Source organism: Anomaloglossus baeobatrachus, chromosome 8, assembly GCF_048569485.1.
Source record: "Anomaloglossus baeobatrachus isolate aAnoBae1 chromosome 8, aAnoBae1.hap1, whole genome shotgun sequence".
Lineage (NCBI taxonomy): Eukaryota > Metazoa > Chordata > Amphibia > Anura > Aromobatidae > Anomaloglossus > Anomaloglossus baeobatrachus.
Window position 1 is genome coordinate 134,713,231 of NC_134360.1, and position 22,360 is coordinate 134,735,590.

Genomic DNA, 22,360 nt, shown 5'->3' on the forward strand with positions numbered 1-22,360 from the left:
TCACGTGTGTTGCAACAGGACAATGAGGAACATAACACCTCTAGGCTATGTAAGGACTGTGTAATCAAGAAGAAGAGGGATGGAGTGCTCCTTCAGATAAGATGGCCTTCACAGTCACCTGACCTCAACCTATTGAGATGATTTGGGATGAGTTGGATCATAGTTTTAGGGTAAGTTCATACAGTGCGTTTTTCGCGGCATTTTTGCGCGTTTCTCAGGTGCATTTTTGCTCAGAAAACGCTGTGACATTGCTTCCCCAGCAAAGTCTATGAGTTTTCATTTTTGCTGTCTGCACACAGCGTTTTTTTTTAGCTGTGTTTTTGTGGTGCTCACAAAAACGCAGCATGTCAATTATTTTTGCGTTTTTCACTGCGTTTTGCACCCATTGAGTTCAATGAGATGTTCAAAAATGCAATGAAAGGGTAAGTTCACACAGTGCGTTTTTCGCGGCGTTTTTGCGCAGTTTTTGGGTGCATTTTTGCTCAGAAAACTGCATGACTTTGCTTCCCCAGCAAAGTCTATGAGTTTTCATTTTTGCTGTCTGCACACAGCGTTTTTTTTAAGCTGCGTTTTTGTGGTGCCACAAAAACGTAGCATGTCAATTATTCCCGCATTTTTCACTGCGCTTTTCATCCATTGAGTGCAATGGGATGTTGAAAGACGCAATGAGAAACGCAAATAGGTGCGTTTTGGAGCGTTTTAGTGCGTTTCTAAGACCAAAAACGCAGCTATAAACGCAGGAGGTGGGTAGTAAAGTGACGTGTACAGGAAGAGGATTCCTTCTGTCAGTAAACACAGACGCGTGAATCCTCCCGGTACCGTCACCGCCGCTTCCACCTCCAGTCCTGTGCATGTCTGCTGCCGTGCGGCGCCATGTCTGGGCGGGAGGTGGAAGCGGCTGCAAAAACAAAAGTTAACAGTAGAAAAAAAAAGTCATACTCACCTGCATGCAGACTCCCGGTGCCATGCCCGCTCCCAGATCCTCCTACCGGTACCGCCGCTCCGGCTGTGTGCAGTCTCCCCAGGTACGTATGCCTGCAGGATGCAGGACCTGGCGATGGATCACCTGATGCAGTCACCTGACGCATAAGCTGATCGTAAGTCTCGGACTGACGCCGGTGCCCGGCCGGTTATCAGCGGATGCGTCAGGAGACTTCATCCCTGATTACCAGCAGCTGCTGCAGCGATCAAACGGGATCAGACTCCTCCAATCGCTCTAGGAGCTGCCGGTAATCAGCACATAAGTGAGTATTTTTTTTTTTTTGCACCGATGCATCAGCTGATTGTATAAACGGCTTTTATACAATCAGCTGATGTGTGATGTGCTTCAGCCCCTAGAACCTGACACATCATCTGATCGCTTTGCTTTCCAGCAAACCGATCAGATGATATTGGATCCGGATTGGACGGTGCGGGACTCTTGACCCAGGATTACTGCGGAGGGGGGTTCTTTATTTCAATAAAGATGGAGTCACTAATTGTGTTGTGTTTTATTTCTAATAAAAATATTTTTCTGTGTGTTGTGTTTTTTTTATCTTTACTAGAAATTCATGGTGGCCATGTCTAATATTGGCGTGACACCATGAATTTTGGGCTTAGGGCCAACTGATAACATACAGCTAGCCCTAACCCCATTATTACCCAGTGAGCCACCCGGCATCAGGGCAGCTGGAAGAGTTGGATACAGCACCAGAAGATGGCGCTTCTATGAAAGCGCCATTTCCTGGGGTGGCTGCGGACTGCAATTTGCAGCGGGGGTGCCCAGAAAGCATGGGCACCCTGCACTGTGGATTCCAATCCCCAGCTGCCTAGTTGTACCCGGCTGGACACAAAAATTAGGCGAAGCTCACGTCATTTTTTTTTTTAATTATTTCATGAAATTCATGAAATAATTAAAAAAAAAAGGGCTTCTCTATATTTTTGGTTCCCAGCCGGGTACAAATAGGCAGCTGGGGGTTGGGGGCAGCCCGTACCTGCCTGCTGTACCCGGCTAGCATACAAAAATATGGCGAAGCCCACGTCATTTTTTTTTGTTTGGGGGGGCAAAGAAATCCAGCATACAGTCCTGGAAGGAGGATGCTGAGCCTTGTAGTTCTGCAGCTGCTGTCTGCTCTCCTACATACACTATTGGATGGAGGATGCTGAGCCTTGTAGGTCTGCTCCCCCTGACTCTCCAGCATACAGTCCTGGATGGAGCATGCTGAGCCTTGTAGTTCTGCAGCTGCTGTCTGCTCTCCTGCATACACTATTGGATGGAGTATGCTGAGCCTTGTAGTTCTGCAGCTGTCTGCTCTCCTGCATACACTAGTGGAAAATGAAGAACATATTGAAGAAGGAAATGACATCAGACCTTTTTTTTTGTTCACTGACAAAAAACGCATAAAGACGCAGTGAGCAAAAATGCAGCAAAACGCAGCAAAAAACGCACCAAATCGCGGCTAAACGCGTGCGTTTTTTGCCGCGTTTATTTGACGCGGGTGCTTTTTTCTGCGTTTTTTGCCGCAAAAAACGCACAAAAACGCAGCGTCTAAAAAACGCAGTGTGTGAACCTAGCCAAAAACTGCAAATTGCAAATATAGCTGTGTTTTAGTGCGTTTCTATGACTAAAAACGCTGCTATAAATGCAAGGGGTGGGCAGTAAAGTGACATGTACAGGAAAAGGATTCCTTCTGTCAGTAAATACAGAAGCGTGAATCCTCCCGGTACCGTCACCGCCGCTTCCACCTTCAGTCCTGTGCATGTCTGCTGCCGTGCGGCGCCATGTCTGGGCAGGAGGTGGAGGCAGCTGCGAAAACAAAAGTGAACAGTAGAAAAAAAATGTCATACTCACCTGTCTGCAGACTCCCGGTGCCATGCCCGCTCCCAGCTCCTCTCCCGGTACCGCCGCTCCGGCTGTGTGCAGACGGCCGGGACACCTCCGATAGCTGCAGGACCTGGCGCTGATGACCTGATGCGGTCACCTGACGCATCAGCTGATCGTAAGTCTCGCGGTGACGCCGGCACCCGGCCGGCTTAACCTGTCAGCGGATCCTGCCATCAGGAGACTTCATCCCTGATTACCGGTAGCTCCTGCAGCGATGAGACGGAATCAGACTCTGCTCCAGGAGCTGCCGGTAATCAGCACATAAGTGAGTATTTTTTTTTTTGCACTAATGCATCATCTGATTGTATAAACGGCTTTTATACAATCAGCTGATGTGTGATGTGATTCACATCCTAGAACCTGACACATCATCTGATCGCTTTGCCTTCCAGCAAACCGATCAGATGATATTGGATCTGGATTGGACAGCGCGGGACCCTTGACTCAGGATTACTGTGGAGGGGGGTTCTTTATTTCAATAAAGATGGTGTCACTAATTGTGTTGTGTTTTATTTCTAATAAAAATATTTTTCTGTGTGTTGTGCTTTTTATATCTTTACTAGAAATTCATGGTGGCCATGCCTAATATTGGCGTGACACCATGAATTTCGGGCTTAGCGCTAGCTGATAATATACAGCTAGCCCTAACCCCATTATTACCCAGCGAGCCACCCGTCACCAGGGCAGCTGGAAGAGTTGGCTACAGCGCCAGAAGATGGCGCTTCTATGAAAGCGCCATTTTTTGGGGTGGCTGCGGACTGCAATTCGCAGCGGGGGTGCCCAGAAAGCATGGGCACCCGGCACTGTGGATTACAATCCCCAGCTGCCTAGTTATACCTGGCTGGACTCAAAAATTGGGCGAAACCCACGTCATTTTTTTTTAATTATTTCATGAAATTCATGAAATAAAAAAAAGTGGCTTCTCTATATTTTTGGTTCCCAGCCGGGTACAAATAGGCAGCTGGGGGTTGGGGGCAGCCCGTACCTGCCTGCTGTACCTGGCTAGCATACAAAAATATGGCGAAGCCCACGTCCTTTTTCTGGGGGGCAAAAAACTCCTGCATACAGTCCTGGAAGGAAGATGCTGAGCCTTGTAGTTCTACAGCTGCTGTCTACTCTCCTGCATACACTATTGGATGGAGTATGCTGAGCCTTGTAGTTCTGCTCCCCCTGCCTCTTCCTCCAGCATACAGTCCTGTATGGAGCATGCTGAGCCTTGTAGTTCTGCAGCTGTCTGCTCTCCTGCATACACTAGTGGAGAATGAAGAACATATTGAAGAAGGAAATGACATCAGACCTTTTTTTTTTTTTTTTTTAACAATCTTTAATGGCATTGTTCACTGATAAAAAACGCATAAAGACGCAGTGAGCAAAAATGCAGCCAAACGCAGCAAAAAACACCAAATCACGGCAAAAATGCGTGCGTTTTTAGCCACGTTTTTTTTCCGCAGGTGCATTTTTGTGCGTTTTTTGCCGCAAAAAACGCAGAAAGACACAGCGTCAAAAAAACGCAGTGTGTGATCCTAGCCTTAAGGCTCAGCACCTCTGAAAACTCACTCAAGATTGTTGTAAATCCATTCCATTTGACTACCTGATGAAGCTGCATGAGAGAATGGCAAGGGGGTATACAGCTGGCACCAGAGTAAGAGGTGGGCACTTAGAGGAATATACAGCTTAAAGCCCCTTTCACACGTCAGTGATTCTGGTACGTTTGTGCTTTTTTTTAAACGTACCAGAATCACTGACATACGCAGACCCATTCTAATGAATGGGTCTGCTCACACGTCAGTGATTTGTCACTGCACGTGTCTCCATGCAGCGTACCCGCGTGTGCGTGATTGCTGCACGGAGACATGTCCATTTTTTTCTGGCATCACTGATGTTCCACGGACCACGCAGTGGTGTGGTCTGTGAAACACGTGCCAGAAAAAAACGTGCTTTTAAAATAATAAACATTTTAACTCACCCGGCGTCCAGCGATGTCCTCTGCAGCCCATTCTCCCTGCTCCTTCTGTGCCGGCTGATTACTGTCGCGCATATTCATTATGAGCGACACAGCCGACCCGGAAGCAGCTCCTGCAGGGGTCACCGCCGGCCGGATTCTGCGTCGCGGGAGGATTCAGCACCACGGACAGCGGGAGCCGGCGCAGGTGAGTGAATCTCTAAGTGCAATCACGGGCCACGGAGAACGGAGCCCGGATTGCACTTAGACAACCCACGTGTGCCGTGATTTTCGGCACACGCAGGGACATGTGCGTGTGTTACACGCCAGTGAAAAACGTCTGTGTTTTTCACTGACGTGTGAAACGGGCCTAACACATATTCTGTTTTGTTTCACATGTGTTTCTCTACTCCTTCTTTATATCTGTGTTACGTTGTGATTTTACCACTTTACTAAAAATTTACAATGTGCAGATCCCACTAAGAACAAGGATAACCAATGCATGAACATGTGTGTCGAAAGTTTTGACTGATACTGTATATAAAAGCTTCTGGGGGAAAAAGTACCAGGCAGAGAAGATAATCATCTTGATCTATGTTGCATATTCAAGAACACACTGAATTACAAAGTGAAATGGGATTCTTCTATCACTGCGCATGAAATGTTTAGAGAAAGATACAGCCGCCCATTGCCGTGATGTAACATTGCAAACTCATCCTTCAGCATACATTCAGTTTTGCATTTCATCACCTTAGGTTTATGTAATACTCTTTAGTTTAATGACATGCCCGCCCCAGGGCCGGGGGACTCAGAAGCAGGCCGGACTAGTCTAGGGACTTCATCCGTGGCGGGGTCCGGTTCCGTGACCCTGGCGGTGTCTTTTGAAATAAACAAAGGGGGTTTTAAATAAAAGAAAATAAAAATAAAAAGAATTTTTGTCGACTACGCCACTTGCGGTGTGCGGCCAGGTTATTTGGGGCCATCGCTGCAGGTTTCTGCTGGGGCGGATGGAGTGATGCAACCTGGATGCTTAGAGCCCTCTGCAAGCAGGGACAGGCCCCAGCAGTGGATGATGGGGGTTGTAGTGGGAAAACAGTCAATGTGAGTGCACGCCGTCAAGGAAACAGTCCACTCCAGTGTTGCAGTTTAATTTGCCTTGTTTACTTTGCTGTGGTGTTACCTGAACCCACGGGTGCCGGTCCCAGGTGTATCCGCTCCCTTGTTCTCCGTGCCAGCTGTGACCTGGGTTGGCTGTCTTCCGTGCACACTTGTTGTTGACGGGCTCCCATGGTCTAGAGCTACTTGAGAACGTCTCTGTTTCTCTTGGTCCTATTGCAGGCAGCCTGGACTATTTAAGGGGTTTAGTCCCCGGTCCCCTCTTTGCTGCTGATGCTTCAGACTCTTTCGGTGGTGAAGAACCCTGGAGATTCCTTCACCTGGCAGAATTAACAATGTCCATAAAGGGTCTCACTGTACTAGGGATCTGCACCTTGCCTTGTGCTAAGGTCTGTGAGCTTAGTTCTGTCCTTCCACGGACACACTGCGGTTCCTGGTGTCTCGTACTTCCACAGGGGCCCACAGGTCCTGGAGTTCCCGGTTCCTCACCTCACGGTCCTCTCTCCTTTCACAGAACTCCGTTCTCACTGCAGGTCTTTCCTGTCATTTCACTTTCACACACTCCTGACAGACTCTCCTGACAGACTCTCCTGACAGACTGCTTCCTTCAACTCTCCCTAACAGACTCTCTCTTCAGACTGCACACCACTTCCCGCCTTTTCCAACTGACCACTGGCCCCTCCCCTTCGCGGGGTCTCTCCCTCAGGTTGGGTGGCTACTATCCAATCAGTGCCCTCCCCTTTTACCTGTTACTAGGCAGTCTCCCAGGTTGGTGTTGGGGTTGTGTGTGTGGCCTGAAGGTGCTGGTGCGTTTGCTCTGGCACGGATATTCCGGGGTTTGGATTTCCACAGGTTACATTTGTGGAACCTGACACCTGAGGGGTGCTACATTAACAGCTGTAGCCACATCACATTTCATTTAGGGCTCATTCAGAAATCCATGTTTCATATATGTGTTATATCCATGTTTTTCATGAATGTGCCCATTATAGTGTATTTGGCTGTTCACATGGCTGTTTTTTGGGTTTTTTTTGCAAACCAACTGATCCACAAGAAAAAAAAAAAAGCGACACGTCAGTGGTTAGCTTAAGATACTGATCAAACTCACCCATTCAAGGCTATGGCTGTGTGAAAAAATCAGACAGCACCCTGCTGCCATCTTAGTTACAACCATGCGTTGTCTGTGTTTCAAGTATGAAAACCAGAGACAACAAAGTGCTATACCATGCTGCTACAAAAAAAAGTAATAAACCACTGTTTGAAAACGTATATCAATTTTATTGTACAAAAATGTGCAACAGTAATTTTATAAAACAGTGAGAGTATCACAATAGATAAATGGTCAATAATAATTATAAAAACCAGAAGGAGAGGTAAAGAGGAGGAATATCCCACAAGGAGGACGGGAGACTGACCCCTACCATAGCCACAAAATCAGACAGGAGGCCAAGTAATGAAGATAACCACCAATGTAAATGAAGCAAATACATGGGAAAATATTAAATCCGTAGTACATTGGTGGTAGTCAGCCAAAAGAAAAAGCCTACCTGTATACTAGTAAAGAAGGGCTGGAGGGGAAAGCCTGCCGTCCAAGGTGTGGGACCGGTCCCAACACGTGTTTCAGTAACTGCTTCAGGAGTAACAGCTTCAAGTAAGTTTCATAGCAGAAACGTGAGACACTAAAGGCCCCGTCACACGCAGCGACGTATCTAACGATATATCGCCGGGGTCACGGATTCCGTGACACACATCCGGCATTGTTAGCGACATCGTTGCGTGTGACACGCACAAACGACCATTAATGATGGAAAATACTCACCAAATCGTCCATCGTTGACACGTCGTTCCTTTTTAAAAAAAATCATTGATTGTTGAGCACGCAGGTTGTTTGTCGTTCCCGAGGCAGCACACATCGCTACGTGTGACACCTCGGGAACGACGAACTACAGCTTTCCTGCGGCCGCCGGCAATGAGTTAGGAAGGAGGTGGGCGGGATGTTACGTGCCGCTCATCTCTGCCCCTCCGCTTCTATTGGGTGGCCGCTTAGTGACGCCGCTCTGATGCCGCACGAACCACCCCCTTAGAAAAGAGGCGGTTCGCCGGCAACAGCGACGTCGCTAGGCAGGTAAGTCCCGTATTTGCCCGTGACGCACAAACGACGGGGGCGGGTGCTTTCACCAGCAATATCGCTAGCGATATCGCTGCGTGTAACACCCCCTTTACAGTACATCATCTTTTAATTCCGTAAGAGAAAAACTGAAGAGAATAATCTGATGGTGTAAACTGACCCTGATCAAGCACTGAAGTAATTCTGATCAATAACTTGTGAAAATCGGCCATTTTTCTTCATTCTTGAAAGATTACTGCTGCCTGAGTGATACACCACATAATATTTATGTTGTCTGTCAGATACTTTTGCTTTCCTGGGTTAGGTGTTAATTTGTCTTTTATTATCCTCACTATAATTTCTAGAAGCACACCTAAAGAGGGTGTGGTACAAGTGTACCGCCCTGTGCTCGGCAGCCGAGCCGCTCGGATCCGGACCTTCAGTGGGTGACTCGAGGGTCTCCGGACCCAAGGGTCTTGCGGTCATGTCGATCAAAAAGGGGTTTGCGGTTTGGGGACGTATGTGTACAGCCGGAGCCGTGATTAAGTTCGTGACGCCACCCATGGGATGTGGTGAAGGTAAACAGCACCGCTGCAGTTACGGGGCACCCGGGAGAGATGTTGCACAGCAAGTTGTTAACCCCTCCGTGGGCAGGGATGGTGGCCCCGGGACCCGTTGGGAGTGTTTGGTGGTGCAGGGAGATGGGCGGCCGGAGGGCACTGATGTACTCACGATTAGTAAACACACGAGTCTCTTGTAAACCAAGGTGATGGTGGTCGGTGCCCGCAGCCGGCTGCAGTCTGGTCCCCCACCCGGTTGGTGATCTCTGCCTTTCTCCTGCACCTGTGTGTGATGGTGGACTACATGCGCTTGCAACTTCAGGAGTCTGCTCCCGGCTTTTGGTTGCCTGAGGAGCCCTTTGCCCGCAGACGCTGGCCCATGGGATCTCTGTGCCGTGGCGGTGGCTTTCTATCCCCCTCATTGGGCTGTTGCCTTCAGTCGGGACTTTGGGTGGGACAAGACCTCTAGTCCTGGCCGCAATCAGATAATTAGCTAGCCCCCAGTAGCTTCTGGACCTATAGACTTGAACTTCTAGACTAAACTAAACTTTCCCGCCTCCTTGCTGGGCGTCTTCCAACCACCTGGTTCCACCCCCTGATGTGTCCATCAAGCTCTGAGGGGGATGACTAGGGTTTTATATGTTTGGCTGCTGTCACTTTGTTAGGGAACGGTGTAATGCGGGGCCCTATCTGTGACTACCTGGCTGGCCAGGGCATCACACTCCCCCTTGGTTAACCACAGACCGTCCGCGGGCTGTCCGACCACCACCGGTTTATTTTTGCTTTAACTGAAAAAGATAAGAACATATTTACAATTATAATAACTTTGTACAATCAAGCATATTTGTGAATTTCTTCGCTTGCGGGAGGCAAGTTACTTAAACGTTGCAATAAACATTTTTATTAACCAGGAATGGGACCGGACCTGGACCTTTTCATTTTGCCCACCCAAGCAAACCTAGCCCTAATGCTGGCTCTAAGAACCAGGTCAGCACCCCTTTTCCCCAGTCCAGGAAACGGGTTCGGGTCTGGGTGTTGCCCAACGGGCCGGGTAATAAGTTCCATACCCGACAGTCTCTCTAAGACGACCTATGTCCAGTGGACCCCTGACCCGGAGGGTCGTCCCCGGTCTCACTAGTGACAGGACCTCAGCCTACAATTTCCCGCAGGCCCTTCCTCCAACCAGCCTCTCCGGAGACTGCAGGACAATGAAAAGGGTGGTCAGGGACAATTTACAAGGCCCAATAGTTTTTGGGTGGCCTGCTAGTTCTCAACCATGTCTGTTTTAAATGGGGGTAAAACAAACGGGAGGTAAACAGAGTCCCAACGGGGACGGCAGGATGGTAGCCGGAACCGCTATCTATTCAGCATCTTCCTCGTCGTCAACGGAACTGTATGGTGGGGGAGGGGAATGGGTGTGCCTTCGGGCACTGTGGCTCACCCTCCTCTTCACATCGAGGGCGAACCATCCCCTCTCCCCGCAATGCCGGGTGTAGGTGACCAACTCACCGGGTTCCAGGTCCCGGTCCGGGTGGCCAATCGGAAGGTGGGGGTAGACGTCCCTCCGGGACACAAAGATCTCCGCATCCAGGTCCGGCTCGAAGATGAACCCCCATCTATGTCAGGGGTCGAAGTGCCGGACCTGACCTTCATGCGTCGGGCCCCACACCCGGAAGGTGGCATTCCTCAGATTGTCCTTTTCTTGGATGGTCCGGGTCAGCACCTCCACTTTTCTCTTCTCGCGGGCCGCTATCTCCTGGCCCAGCTGGCGCTGCTGCCGCTCCCAGTACGGAGCGTCTGCCTGGTCCGGCTCACTCCGCGCAGGGGTCAGGCCCAGCTGGAGCTCCCCCGTGTCGGCTACGACCAACACCCTCTGCACTGGGGAACCCCGCTGTGTCGCGGCCTGCTCTGCTGCCTGACAGCGGCAACCCCGCGGTGCCTCAGCCGAAGCCTGGTTTTTGGGAGCGGCCAGCTTAGCCCACTGGGTTCACTTCCGGTCATCGGCCACCTCCATCTTGACCGGGCAGACTGCCGGGGCCTGGATTAGCTGGGGCGCGGTCACTTCTGGGACCGACGAGTCCACTCCGGGGTAAGGCATCCTCCGGAGGTTAATCTTCCTCGGGGCCGGTGTTGGTGTCAGGATGGCGACGGGCTGACCGCCGGCGGCCCTTGCAGGCGGGTCCTCGCGGGCTAGTAGGGCGGACTCCACTGCCGGTGTTGGTGGCAGCGGACCGAGCGGGGGAGCAGCGGCAACCGGTACGGGTGGCGAGGGAGGCATTATAGAGGGCAGGGGCAGACCGGGTATCTCAGCCTGATCGGCTGGTCCCTCGGGGACATAGGGGCGTGGGTCACTTACCCGCTCCTCTAAGGTTGCCTCCACTTCGCGTGCTCGCATGGCCGCAGCCACCTCCTCCATCTCGGCCACCCACAGCTCCATCAAGAAGCGCACCTGGACCTGTAGGCGGTGACACATCTGCGTCGTCCGGGCTTCCACCCACGCCGCTGTTCCGGGTGCGGGCTCCGGTACTCCGGGTTTGCTGGACGGGTCAGCCATGTCGCTCTCTTGGGGTCCAGGAACCAGAAGGGTGGCAGGGTCCTAGAGTCCCTGCCCTTTATCTGCTCGGTCACATGTTGCAGAATCTTCCCCGGCACCCACTTGGTCTTTTTGCGGCACTCCTCTCTCCGGCCAGTAAGTTTCGTTTTCCGACTTCCGGCTTTGCTTTACGGCCGTGTTCCCAGGGGGCGGGGCTTCAGTTCTCTCGCTCTTTTCATGGGGAAGAAGACTCTGGCGGGAATCTTTGCGCCAAAAGATGGCGGCAAGATGGCAGATTTTGAAAACTTTGCAACGGATCACCGCTGACTTCACTTCAAGGTGCACTTTCACAAGGTAAGTGGATGGACTATCCTGTTCGTGATGCCAGAAATCGAGGTGTACCGCCCCATGCTCGGCAGCCGAGCCGCTCGGATCTGGACCTTCAGTGGGTGGCTCAAGGGTTTCCGGACCCAGGGGTCTTGCGGTCACGTCGATCAAAAAGGGGTTTGCAGTTTGGGGACGTATGTGTACGGCCGGAGCCGTGTTTAAGTTCATGACGCCACACACGGGATGTGGTGAAGGTAGACACCACCGCTGCAGTTACGGGGCACCCGGGGGAGATGTTGCGCAGCAAGTTGTTAACCCCTCCATGGGCAGGGATGGTGGCCCTGGGACCCGTTGGGGGTGTTTGGCGGTGCAGGGAGATGGGCGGCCGGAGAGCACTGATGTACTCACGATTAGTAAACATACGAGTCTCTGGTAAACCAAGGTGATGGTGGTCGGTGCCCGCAGCCGGCTGCAGTCTGGTCCCCCACCCGGTTGGTGATCTCTGCCTTTCTCCTGCACCTGTTTGTGATGGTGGACTACTTGCACTTGCAACTTCAGGAGTCCACTCCCGGCTTTTGGTTGCCTGAGGAGCCCTTTGCCCGCAGACGCTGGCCCGTGGGATCTCTGTGCCGTGGCGGTGGCTTTCTATCCCCCTTGTTGGGCTGTTGCCTTCAGTCGGGACTTTGGGTGGGACAGGACCTCTAGTCCTGGCTGCAATCAGGTAATTAGCTAGCTCCCATTAGCTTCTGGACCTAGCTTCAGGGTCTGAGTACCCCCCTTTGTGCTCTGGTTTCCGAGTCAGTTCCCCGGGTCGGCACCAGTTCAGTTTAGGTCTTTCCCTTTGCTGGAGCTGCACACAGCTCCAGCCACACACCTCTCCTCTTGACCTCTAGACTTGAACTTCTAGACTAGACTAAACTTTCCCGCCCCAGGCCGTATGAGACTCCTTGGTGGGCGTCTTCCAACCGCCTGGTTCCGCCCCCTGGTGTGTCCATCAAGCTCTGAGGGAGGTGACTAGGGTTTTATATGTTTGGCTGCTGTTACCTTGTTAGGGAACGGTTTAATGCGGGGCCCTATCTGTGACTACCTGGCTGGCCAGGGCGTCACACAAGCAAATGGCAATGCAACATCACATGGTAGATATTATACTATATACTCAGTAATGTAATATTCACTATACCTGGCAATATGAACACCTTATCACTTGAGGTCAGAGGGTTTCCATCCTTATACCATGTGATACTGGGTGGCGGCACGGCATTTGTTTCACAATACAAAGTCAGCGGGTTGTTGACAATTACATCCTTGTTGTCTCCACTTCGTGATACAATATTGCTGTCAGCATTTAGCAGAATACCAGATAACTTTACAAATGTTGGTGGAACTAAAAAATATAAGCAAGTAAAAAAACAAACTTATTCCTTCTTATTGTCATCTAAAGGCCACTTTACACACAGAGATAAATCTTTGGCAGATATGTGGTTGCTGTGAAATCATGGACATACATATTGTTCCATTTGTACACAGCCACAAACCTGGCACTGATTGTCCACAATTTCACTGCAACCACAGATCTACCACAGATCTACCACAGATCTACCATAGATCTACCACAGATCTACCACAGATCTGCCACAGATGTGCCACAGATCTGCCACAGATCTGCCACAGATTTATCTCTGTGTGTAAAGTAGCCTTAAGTCCTTAAGCTGTAATCGAGATTTCCGAATAATTAAAGCAGCTATAATGAATATTTATACAAACTTTTACAGTTAAAAAAATGTTTTGCACAATGTAGAATGTAAGAGGGAGAAATAAAGTAAAAAAGGAATAAAGCTAAACATAAACCCCACAACATACAATGCTCTCCCTGGTCAATTGGTGAGAATTCAAAGCCGACCTGCAAACTTGGAAGAATAAAGGAGTGGCAACAGGAAGAATAGATATACACACATGTTAAATGGAACCTGTCATATGAAAAACACTATTAACCTGTAAATATGAGGTTAATCTGCTGGTTAATAGCCTTCTGAACCTGCTTGACTCCTGCTCTTAGAGCTCCACTGCCAGGAGGAAATTAACTTTATTTTTCCGGCAGCATTCGGCTTCCAGTCATAAGGGTGGTGCCGACGTGAGTTCTATCCCCGGTCAGTGTATGGTGAGCACCAGCTATAAACACGCCCTCGAATGACTACCAGCTGGTTCTGCATGAAACACTGACTGATGACTGAAGATGCGTCAGTGCTACCCCAATGACTGGAAGCCAAAAGCTGTCGGTAGAAATAAGGCTCATTTCCTCCCGGTAACGGGGTTCTAGGTGTGGGCATCGGGCAGGTTCAGAATGCTATTAATTTGTAGATTAATCCCATATCTGCAGTTAGTAGTGTATTTTCACATGAGAGGTTCCCTTTAATTAAGTAATTTTTACTTAACAGAAGACTGGACTGCTTTATTCCTTGCCCTGCACCAATATGATTTAACTTATACTTATTGTGTAAGGCCTCATTAAAACAACTGATTTTTGCACGAGTGCAACATGTCATTTTCATAGATAGCACTTGTCCCTGTGATAGTCTAAGGGGCGATTTACATGTCTGTGATCTTTGGAAAAAATTATGTCCAATTATGATCCAAGGGTCATGTCAACCTGTGTAACTGCAGGTTTAAAATCGACAGCGCTACAACCCCTCTAACAGTATTCTATGCAATTACAATTACATGTTAGACAGGAGTGTAAGTTTTAATGCCAGTGTGCAGATTTACATGCAGGTCTTACCTTGCACAATTACATCAAAGTCCTTTTCATCCTCACCGGCAATGTTAGATGCCACACAGGTGTAACGCCCAGTGTCTGATAGCTGTGCTGTATCTGCATGGAGTTTATGTCCATTCACTTGCAAAGGACTTTCAGGACCAAGAGGCTGTTTTAACATAAAACATTTATAGATATATAAGATTTAATACAAAATTATCTTGCTTCAGTTGATTAATTTCCTATCCAAGTGTCCAGGTAGTTGAGAAATATACCAACTTCTCACAGATCCATACTGCTATACTGCATACATTTCTCATGTCATTTCATCTCATGTATGCAAATACTAAGTACTATGTTTTCGAATAAAGAGATTAATCATTAAAAATTAAAGGGGTTGCCTCAACGTTATATAAAGGATAACTTCCTGATCCATCGATCTCATGATATAAGGCTTCGAAGAGCTCTGTGTGAAGGGAGTGGTGATCAATCATGCACTGTGCAGACCCATCCATTCCTAATGCGGTCAGATCTGGGCTCTGTTGGTGTTCAGCACCCCTACAAGAATGAATGGAGTGGCATTGTGCATAATTAACCACGGCTTAATTCATATAGGTCTCTTCGGAGTCTTAAGGCCCTTTCACACACAGAGATAAATCTGCGACAGATCTGTGGTAGATCTGTGGTTGCAGTGAAATTGTGGACAATCAGTGCCAGGTTTGTGGCTGTGTACAAATGGAACAATATGTCCATGATTTTACTGCAACAACAGATCTGCCAAAGATTTATCTCTGTGTGTGACGGGTCCTTTAGAATTTGGGATTGATCAGGATCCCAATAGTGACATCCCCAGGCCCCAAACTTGAGAATACCCCTTTAAACACAAAAGAAAAGATTTTTGAAAGATATGCAGTGCGTTACATGATGTTAAAGATGACCAAGTCTAATATTGTGGCGCCCCTGAGGCTTCTGTCACCACAGGAACATTGCACCCCATCCAGCGGTGTGATGTCCCATCCTGGGTAAGGAAAGGAGTGAACGCCGGTCCACAGGCAAATCTGCACTACACCCATTGTTCGGTACACACAGGGACCGGGGACAGTGGCAGCAACCCTCCCATGCTGCATGCTGGGAGGGGCCGTAAGACCCATCCCTGCTCCCACCATAGGGTGGTAGCTTAGCAACTGGGTGGGGGGGAGGAGCCAGCCGAGTGTAGAGTAGACAAGGAAGGTCAAGTTTAGTCAGTCTGCCAGGAGGAGGAGTAGTGAGAAGGAGTTGAAGTTAGAGAGAGAGACGAAGTGGAAGTGGAAGGAGAAGGAAGGAGTTCTGCGGGAGGCAGAAGAGTGAGAAGAGTAGTGCTCTAGTCAGTCAGGAACAAGAGAAGAAAGTGACGCTTCCTGGTAAAGACCCTGGGACTCAGAGGGTCCAGGTGACACCAAGTAGAGAAAAGAAGGGATTCCAGGGCCACAGATAGCTTTCAGGCTCGTGCCTGTTCCACAGGAACATCGGTGGAGGGATGAAGCTGCACACAGGGGACGGTCCCTAGAAACTGGAGGAGGAAAAGTCATCCCCAAAAGTAAAAACCGAGGCCCAGGGAAAGCTGCAAGCTCCCCGGGCCACAGCCCACAGCAGAACCTCTAGAAAGGGGGTAAATTACCGACAGGCAAGCCCCTGGCCCGGAGGCTGTAGTGGAGGCCGAGCCAGGTTCAGCCACAAGGGCAAGGCTTAAGGAGTCAGCTGAAGAAAGGAACACATAGAGGGGTACACCGGCTTTCATTCCAGGATCTACCCAGGATCGGGGGAGGTCCCTGACAGTGGGTTTCAGCAGTCCAAAGGCACCAGTGTGCTGCAGCCCAGGAACTGTGAGTAAACATCTTGAAATTGCACCCCCTGGTGTTGTCTCCGTTATTCCGCCTGCACAATTCCATCACTGCATAGACACTTACAAGCACCAACTGTTGCCCCGGGGCACCGCTCCACCTGTGGGGAGCAGGACCATCCAAGCTGCCATTACATCAGCCCCGGAGGCCCCATACAGCAGCGGCGGCTTAATAGCCGCAAACCACAGGTGGCGTCACGAATTATAAACTTTAATCACCCCCAAGTCACCAGCCATATTAATTGACTCCCGCTAGGGTCACGGAGTCGGGCCCCGCCACCACTGACGACCCCCCGGACTAGTCCGGCCCGGCACCAGGTGTCCCATAGCCCTGGGGTGGGCGAGTCAATATTACCTAGGTCTTTCAGATGTAAAAGCTTACTTTACATACCTGGATAAAGGCAACTACCCACATTCCTTATGTCGCCTCATTTCATAGAGAGCAGCAGTTAGTAGCCAAAGATAAGAGGTGTCCACAAATTACTTTATCAAGAAGATATAGCTTGCCTTATGTCAATCCTCATACATAGCTTGTTACAATACGTAGTCCAACAAATTTTAGTAGAATTGGCCTACAGGTCAATTAACATTGTGGTCTTTTGAATGAGGGTTTCATTATAGCAGTCCTTTGCCAACTACTAGGGCATCATTGGGATTAGTGATTGGCTGCAGTGGTCACATGCACTGTAATCAGGACATCATTGATATAGCCAATCAAAGGAAGCCCCTTTGGCAGTAGCAAAGATCTGGGGCTGGAGCAGCAATAGTTATGTGCAGAAGAGTTCAATACTTTTACCCTTGGCAAGCATATGCAATAGATAAAAATATAAACTTGAAATACTCTTTTTTTAACCAGATGTTTTTGTTTTGGAATTTGTTAAGCAGGATAGTAGTGTAGATGAACGCTGAATTCCTGTTTGAGTCATATCTTTGGAGAATTTTCTACATTATGTGCACTAAGAAAGTTTATTTGCACGTTAACATAACATTCATTTATGTTCGTAAGAATTATTTTATAGAAAGGCAGAAAAAGAATATGTTGGTGACTGACCTGTCCATCTTTGTACCATGTGACAGTGGCCCTTGGGAAGGCATTAACGTCACATTCCAGAGTAAAGTTTGTATTAACTTTGACCTTCACCTGCTTTGTAAAAGTGCCAATGCCAGCCAGGTCATCTTTTTTAATTTGTGGTGGAACTAGAAAAAGGAGAACTAAAATGTCAGAATGAACAGTTTACATTTACAATATATACATTTCTCGGCATTAAAGTTGCTTCATTAAGAAGGAAAAGTCATGGAATTATGGAAAGCTAAGGATGGAAAGAAATTTTGTTGATATGCAAATAATGGAAAAGAATAATTCTAAAATCTCAATTTATTCAGTATTGATTATGAGCGTCATGATCAGAAATATGTCACGGGCGGAGGAGGGGACGCTGCACTCTCCCACTGCTCGGGTCCGGCCGCTGCTGCTGCGGCTGCCGCTGCTCGGTGGTGGCTCGAGCGGTGGGCCGGATCCCGGGGACTCGAGCGGCGTTCCTCGCCCGTGAGTGAAAAGGGAGATTGATTGGATGGTGGGGGATTTGGTGATTGTCCGTGACGCCACCCACGATTGTGGTGATATTGGTGACACCACCGCTGCTCTGGACGGGGATCCCGGGAGCGATGACAGGGAGCAGCCTGGTTGTTAGTTCTCCTCTCCGTGGGTAGGGGGTTGGTTGTCCCGGGGCCCGGTGATGGGGTAGGGATGGATGACAGGCGGGTTACAGGGCCTGGTGAGGTGCAGGGTCGCGGGGGCAGCGCTGTGCCGCACGGCACGGTGGTACTCACTCAGCCAATGATGAGGACACAGTTCTCGGTAAAACACACGGCTGCATGGACGGGTCCCACAGACGGCTGCGGTGTTGTTTCTCCCGGCAGGTTGATGGTGACTGCCTTTCCCTGCACCTATGTACGGTAGATTGTTCCAATGGGTTCCTACCGGTAACCCGCTCTCCAGCTTGGATAGGGGCTAGAGGAGCCCCTTTTGCCCGCAGGCTCTGGCCCTGGGAACGGTAGCCTTGGCGGTGGCTGTGTTTCCCTCCCTCGGTTGGACTGTTGCCTTCTGTCGGGTCTTGGCTGCTGGAAAACCCAGGAGGTCTCCTTCGCTAACAAATTTGGCAAATTCACGGCGACTCCTAGCCTTGCCGGGGTCCGTAAGCCCCTGCCAGATGGTGCTGACTTCTCTTTGCGTACCGGTCCGGTACCGCCGGGCCACCGCCCGTCCACGGTCCTTACGGTAGACTGCGATAGGCCAATCCTGCAGACGGTCACCAACGTCTGCCAACCTTGCTGTACCGCCCGTGCCACACACCCGGACGCTGTCAGTTAGTTGCCCCACTACCACTTTCCTTCCTTCCACTTTCATCTCCAAAACTAAACTATCTGCTTTTCCCGCCTCCAGGACTGTGCACTCCTCGGTGGACGGGGCCAACCACCTGGCCCACCCCCCTGGTGTGAACATCAGCCCCTGGAGGAAGGCAACAAGGGTTTGTGTCTGACTTTGGTGTGCCTGACCGGGAGTGTGGGGTGTGTGGGTGTTGTTCTCTGTGGCCCCTGGCTTGTCCAGGGCGCCACAAATACACACTTACACAACTTGGCATGTTATCAGTAAGGCTATTAGTGTTCCTCTGGGGAATGTTTGCCACTGAAATATTTGACATGCAAATCATCAAGATCTGCTTGTGGCAGCTGCCTTTGCTGCTGACAAATAGGTCTCAAATTTGCTCAATAGGAGACAATTCTGGAGACACTGCAAATGATGGTAGCAAGTTTAGGTCACACGGATTGCTCACATTTGCACAAGCACTAACATTTTCATGATGCAAAATGACTTCTGAAACACTTTGGAGAAATGTCAATTGCAAAGGGAGGCGCTACCAATGGATCTTGTTTGGAGTTGAGAGGACCCATTGAAGTTCAGTTCCACAGGTTCTTCCAGGCCTAAGATAAAGTTTGGTTTGGCACTTGGAGTTGACCTGAATCTGAATTGAATTTACTGCATCTAGCCATAAACAGATCACTTCCATGGATAGATGGGTGGGTTTTTTTTAAAAAAAATTTCGCTGCACACTATATCCAATCCCACTGTTGTTCATCTAGCCCACTGCATGTCGTTCAAACACTGCAAGTGACTGGCACTGGGCTGAGCACCGAGCATACCCGAGCACCGAGTGTACCCGAGCACAGTGATGCTCTCTAGGGTGATGTTCATATGTAAAGAACCTGAACTCCAACTATGATCTCTGTTTTTTCTTGTAAAGTCTGTGTTTGCTACAAACACTTAAGGCTATGTGCGCACAGTGCGTTTTTCGCGGCGTTTTTGCGCGTTTTTGGCCTCAAAACTGCAGGACTTTGCTTCCCCAGCAAAGTCTATGAGTTTTCATTTTTGCTGTCCGCACACATCTGTTTTTTTTACCTGCGTTTTTGAGTTAAAAAAAAAAAAATGGACATGTCAGTTCTTTCCTGCGTTTTTCTGCGTTTTCCCCCCATGCAATGCATTGGAAAAACGCAGCAAAACGCAGAGATCAAAAACGCAGCAAAACGCAGCCAAAAACGCACCAAATCGTGGCAAAAACGCATGCGTTTTTTGATGCGTTTTTTCGACGCAGGTGCGTTTTTGTGCTTTTTTAGCGGCCAAAAACGCACAAAAACGCAGCGTCAAAAAGACGCAGTGTGCGAACCTAGCCTAACACCGAACCTCGGGTTCACTGATCTCTAATCTTGATTATTTCTGTTTGTGGTACTCATACTAAATCCCAAATAAATTCAGATGTTTTGAAATTTGTGTTTCCATTTTTTTCTCACTTGCATAACATTAACATGTTTACAAAGCATGTGATTTACATAAGATTACAACTTTTCCTCGTTGGAATTGCAATTTCAATGATGGGTGTATATTCTGCAATGTATGACATTGCAGAGAACTTTACCATAAACTTTCAAATTATAGTGATGTTCATCCTGTCCCGCCTCATTAGACGCAATGCAGTTGTAGCTTCCAGAGTAGTCTTCTTGAGCCTTCAAAATCTGCAGAGTATGGCCACCTAGATAAACCAGCCAAAAGGTTAAGACGGTTAAGAGTATAGTGGCATGCAGAGTTTAAGCAACTTCTTATGTTTTTTCTTTAAAGCACTGATAGCGTCTTCACTTGCCAAAATCAATTATAGTTCTTTGAAACGTATATGTTTTAGAAAGATCCTAAACTATTGGATTGACATAACTTCTATGAGCATGATCCACACTGTTAAAACATGCACTCTGTATGTTTAGTAAATTCTAGGAATTATTTTGCTGCTAATCTCACATATCAGTTCTGCATCATCAATGACTGTTTACGTCGTCCCATTTATAGCGAACATTATGCTAGAATTGGAGGTTCATTGGCTGTAAAAATGGGAACAAACACAAATTTACATCTCCTACTTTCTGTTATTTCTTTGATGTATACGATAGATTTTATTAAAAACAAAAACAAAAAAACAACTAGCCTCACCTGGAAGAATTCTGATATTATCCTCTGAGTGGACTTGAAATCCATCTTTATACCACGTTATTGTTGCGGGAGGGTAAGAATTAACGTTGCAGGATAGTGATACTGAGCTGTGGAGAATCACAGATATCTCCTCTGGGGAGTCTTTACTTTTTGAACCAAGTATTCTTGGAGAAACTGTAAAACAGTCAGAAAAAACTACTTATTTTTCTTTTAAACAATTTTTTTATCTCTACTGCCTAACATGGTACACAGGTATATTTTACCTCTACTTATTGTTCCAAAACACCAATTAAAATTTATACATTTAGAGTATGTGCCCACGTAATCAATGCGATCACAGCATTCAGGAGGCAGGAAGAGGAATCGCTTACTTCTCCCTGGTGATCGAGTCCCTGTCATGCGACCACTGGGATACGATCGCTGCCATGGTAACCCTGTGTCATCACCATGACGGCCCTGGGTTACGGAGCTACAGAGAGCCTCACACACCATGTCAGATGCATATTGTGTGAGGTGAAGTGTTAAGGGTACTTTACACACTGCGATGTCGCTAGCGATCTCATTAGCAATGTGAAATTCTAGATCGCAAGTGCAATCTTTCGAGGTCGCATATAGGTCATTTTACGCATGTGCGATCTCAAAAGATCGCACTTGCGATCTAGAATTTCACATCGCTAATGAGATCGCTAGCGATGTCGCAGTGTGTAAAGTACCCTTTAGTGCTGTGAGTGCAGCACTGACAGATATAATCCATTGCAGTGATCGAGCACTGCAGTGGATTATATCCACAGGAAAAAAAACACAGAAAGAATTGACATGATGCAGATTTTTGCTGCAACAAAATCTGCAAGGAAAAAAATCTGCAACATGCGAACAACAATTCAAGATTCTAATAGACTTTGCTGGAGTGAGTTTTTCCTTGCAATATTGATTAAAATCTGCAAGAAAAAATGTCTTATGAGGACCTAATGGGAAATTACTTAGGCATATAGCAGTAAAACAAGGTGTAATGTGGTGACAAGAACTATTTTACAAGTATCTACTGCTATCTAAAAGTGGTCTTTCCCTTATTCTGTACTCGGCATATTACTGTTTAAGTTACTCTAAGTTGGACATAGTGTGACATCTTTTGTACTCGCAGATTATAAAGTTTTTAAGATATTGTAGAAAATTATTTATCCATATGGGTGTACATAAATAAACAGCAGCAAAATGACAGATGAGTTAGAAATGTTAGTAAAAGTGACGTTATACATAGGGATGAATGGACCCATCGATGTTTGAGTTTGTCAGGTTCAGCCAAACTTTAGTTAAAAGTTCAGTTTGGTACCTGGACTTGACCCCGGAGCCCATAAAAGTCAATGGGGACCTAATATTTGAGCTGTAAAATTTCCCATGTAGTAAGGGCTAGGGGGCTGCAAAAGGAAGCAAAATGGGGGTAAGAGCAGGAAAATTACCCTCCAAACAAATGTGGATAGGGAATAAATAAATAATTTAAAAAAATACCATGGGGTCCCCCCAATTTTTGATAACCAGTCAAGGTAAAACAGACAGCTACAGACTGGTATTGTATTATCAGGTTGGGAAGGCCTAAGGTTATTTGGCCCTTCCCAGCTTAAAAATTGCAGCCCACAGCCACCCCAGAAGGGGAGTCTCCATTACATGTGCCAATTATGAAGCTTTGCCTGGCTCTTCTGATTGCCCTGGTGTGGTGGCAATAGAGGTAATATTTTGGTGGTTGATTTCA

General features: G+C 48.1%; 1 protein-coding gene across 1 annotated transcript in view; it reads right to left on the minus strand.

The window, feature by feature from the left end:
- HMCN1 (hemicentin 1) overlaps window positions 1–22,360 on the minus strand; it is a 921,797-nt gene that overhangs the window by 430,505 nt on the left and 468,932 nt on the right. The window contains exons 50-54 of the mRNA XM_075322013.1: window positions 20,614–20,787; window positions 20,051–20,164; window positions 17,131–17,276; window positions 14,225–14,369; window positions 12,629–12,832 (exon numbers count right to left, since the gene is read on the minus strand). Of these exons, the coding sequence (XP_075178128.1) occupies window positions 12,629–12,832; window positions 14,225–14,369; window positions 17,131–17,276; window positions 20,051–20,164; window positions 20,614–20,787 (783 nt within the window). The remainder of the gene's footprint in view (window positions 1–12,628; window positions 12,833–14,224; window positions 14,370–17,130; window positions 17,277–20,050; window positions 20,165–20,613; window positions 20,788–22,360) is intronic.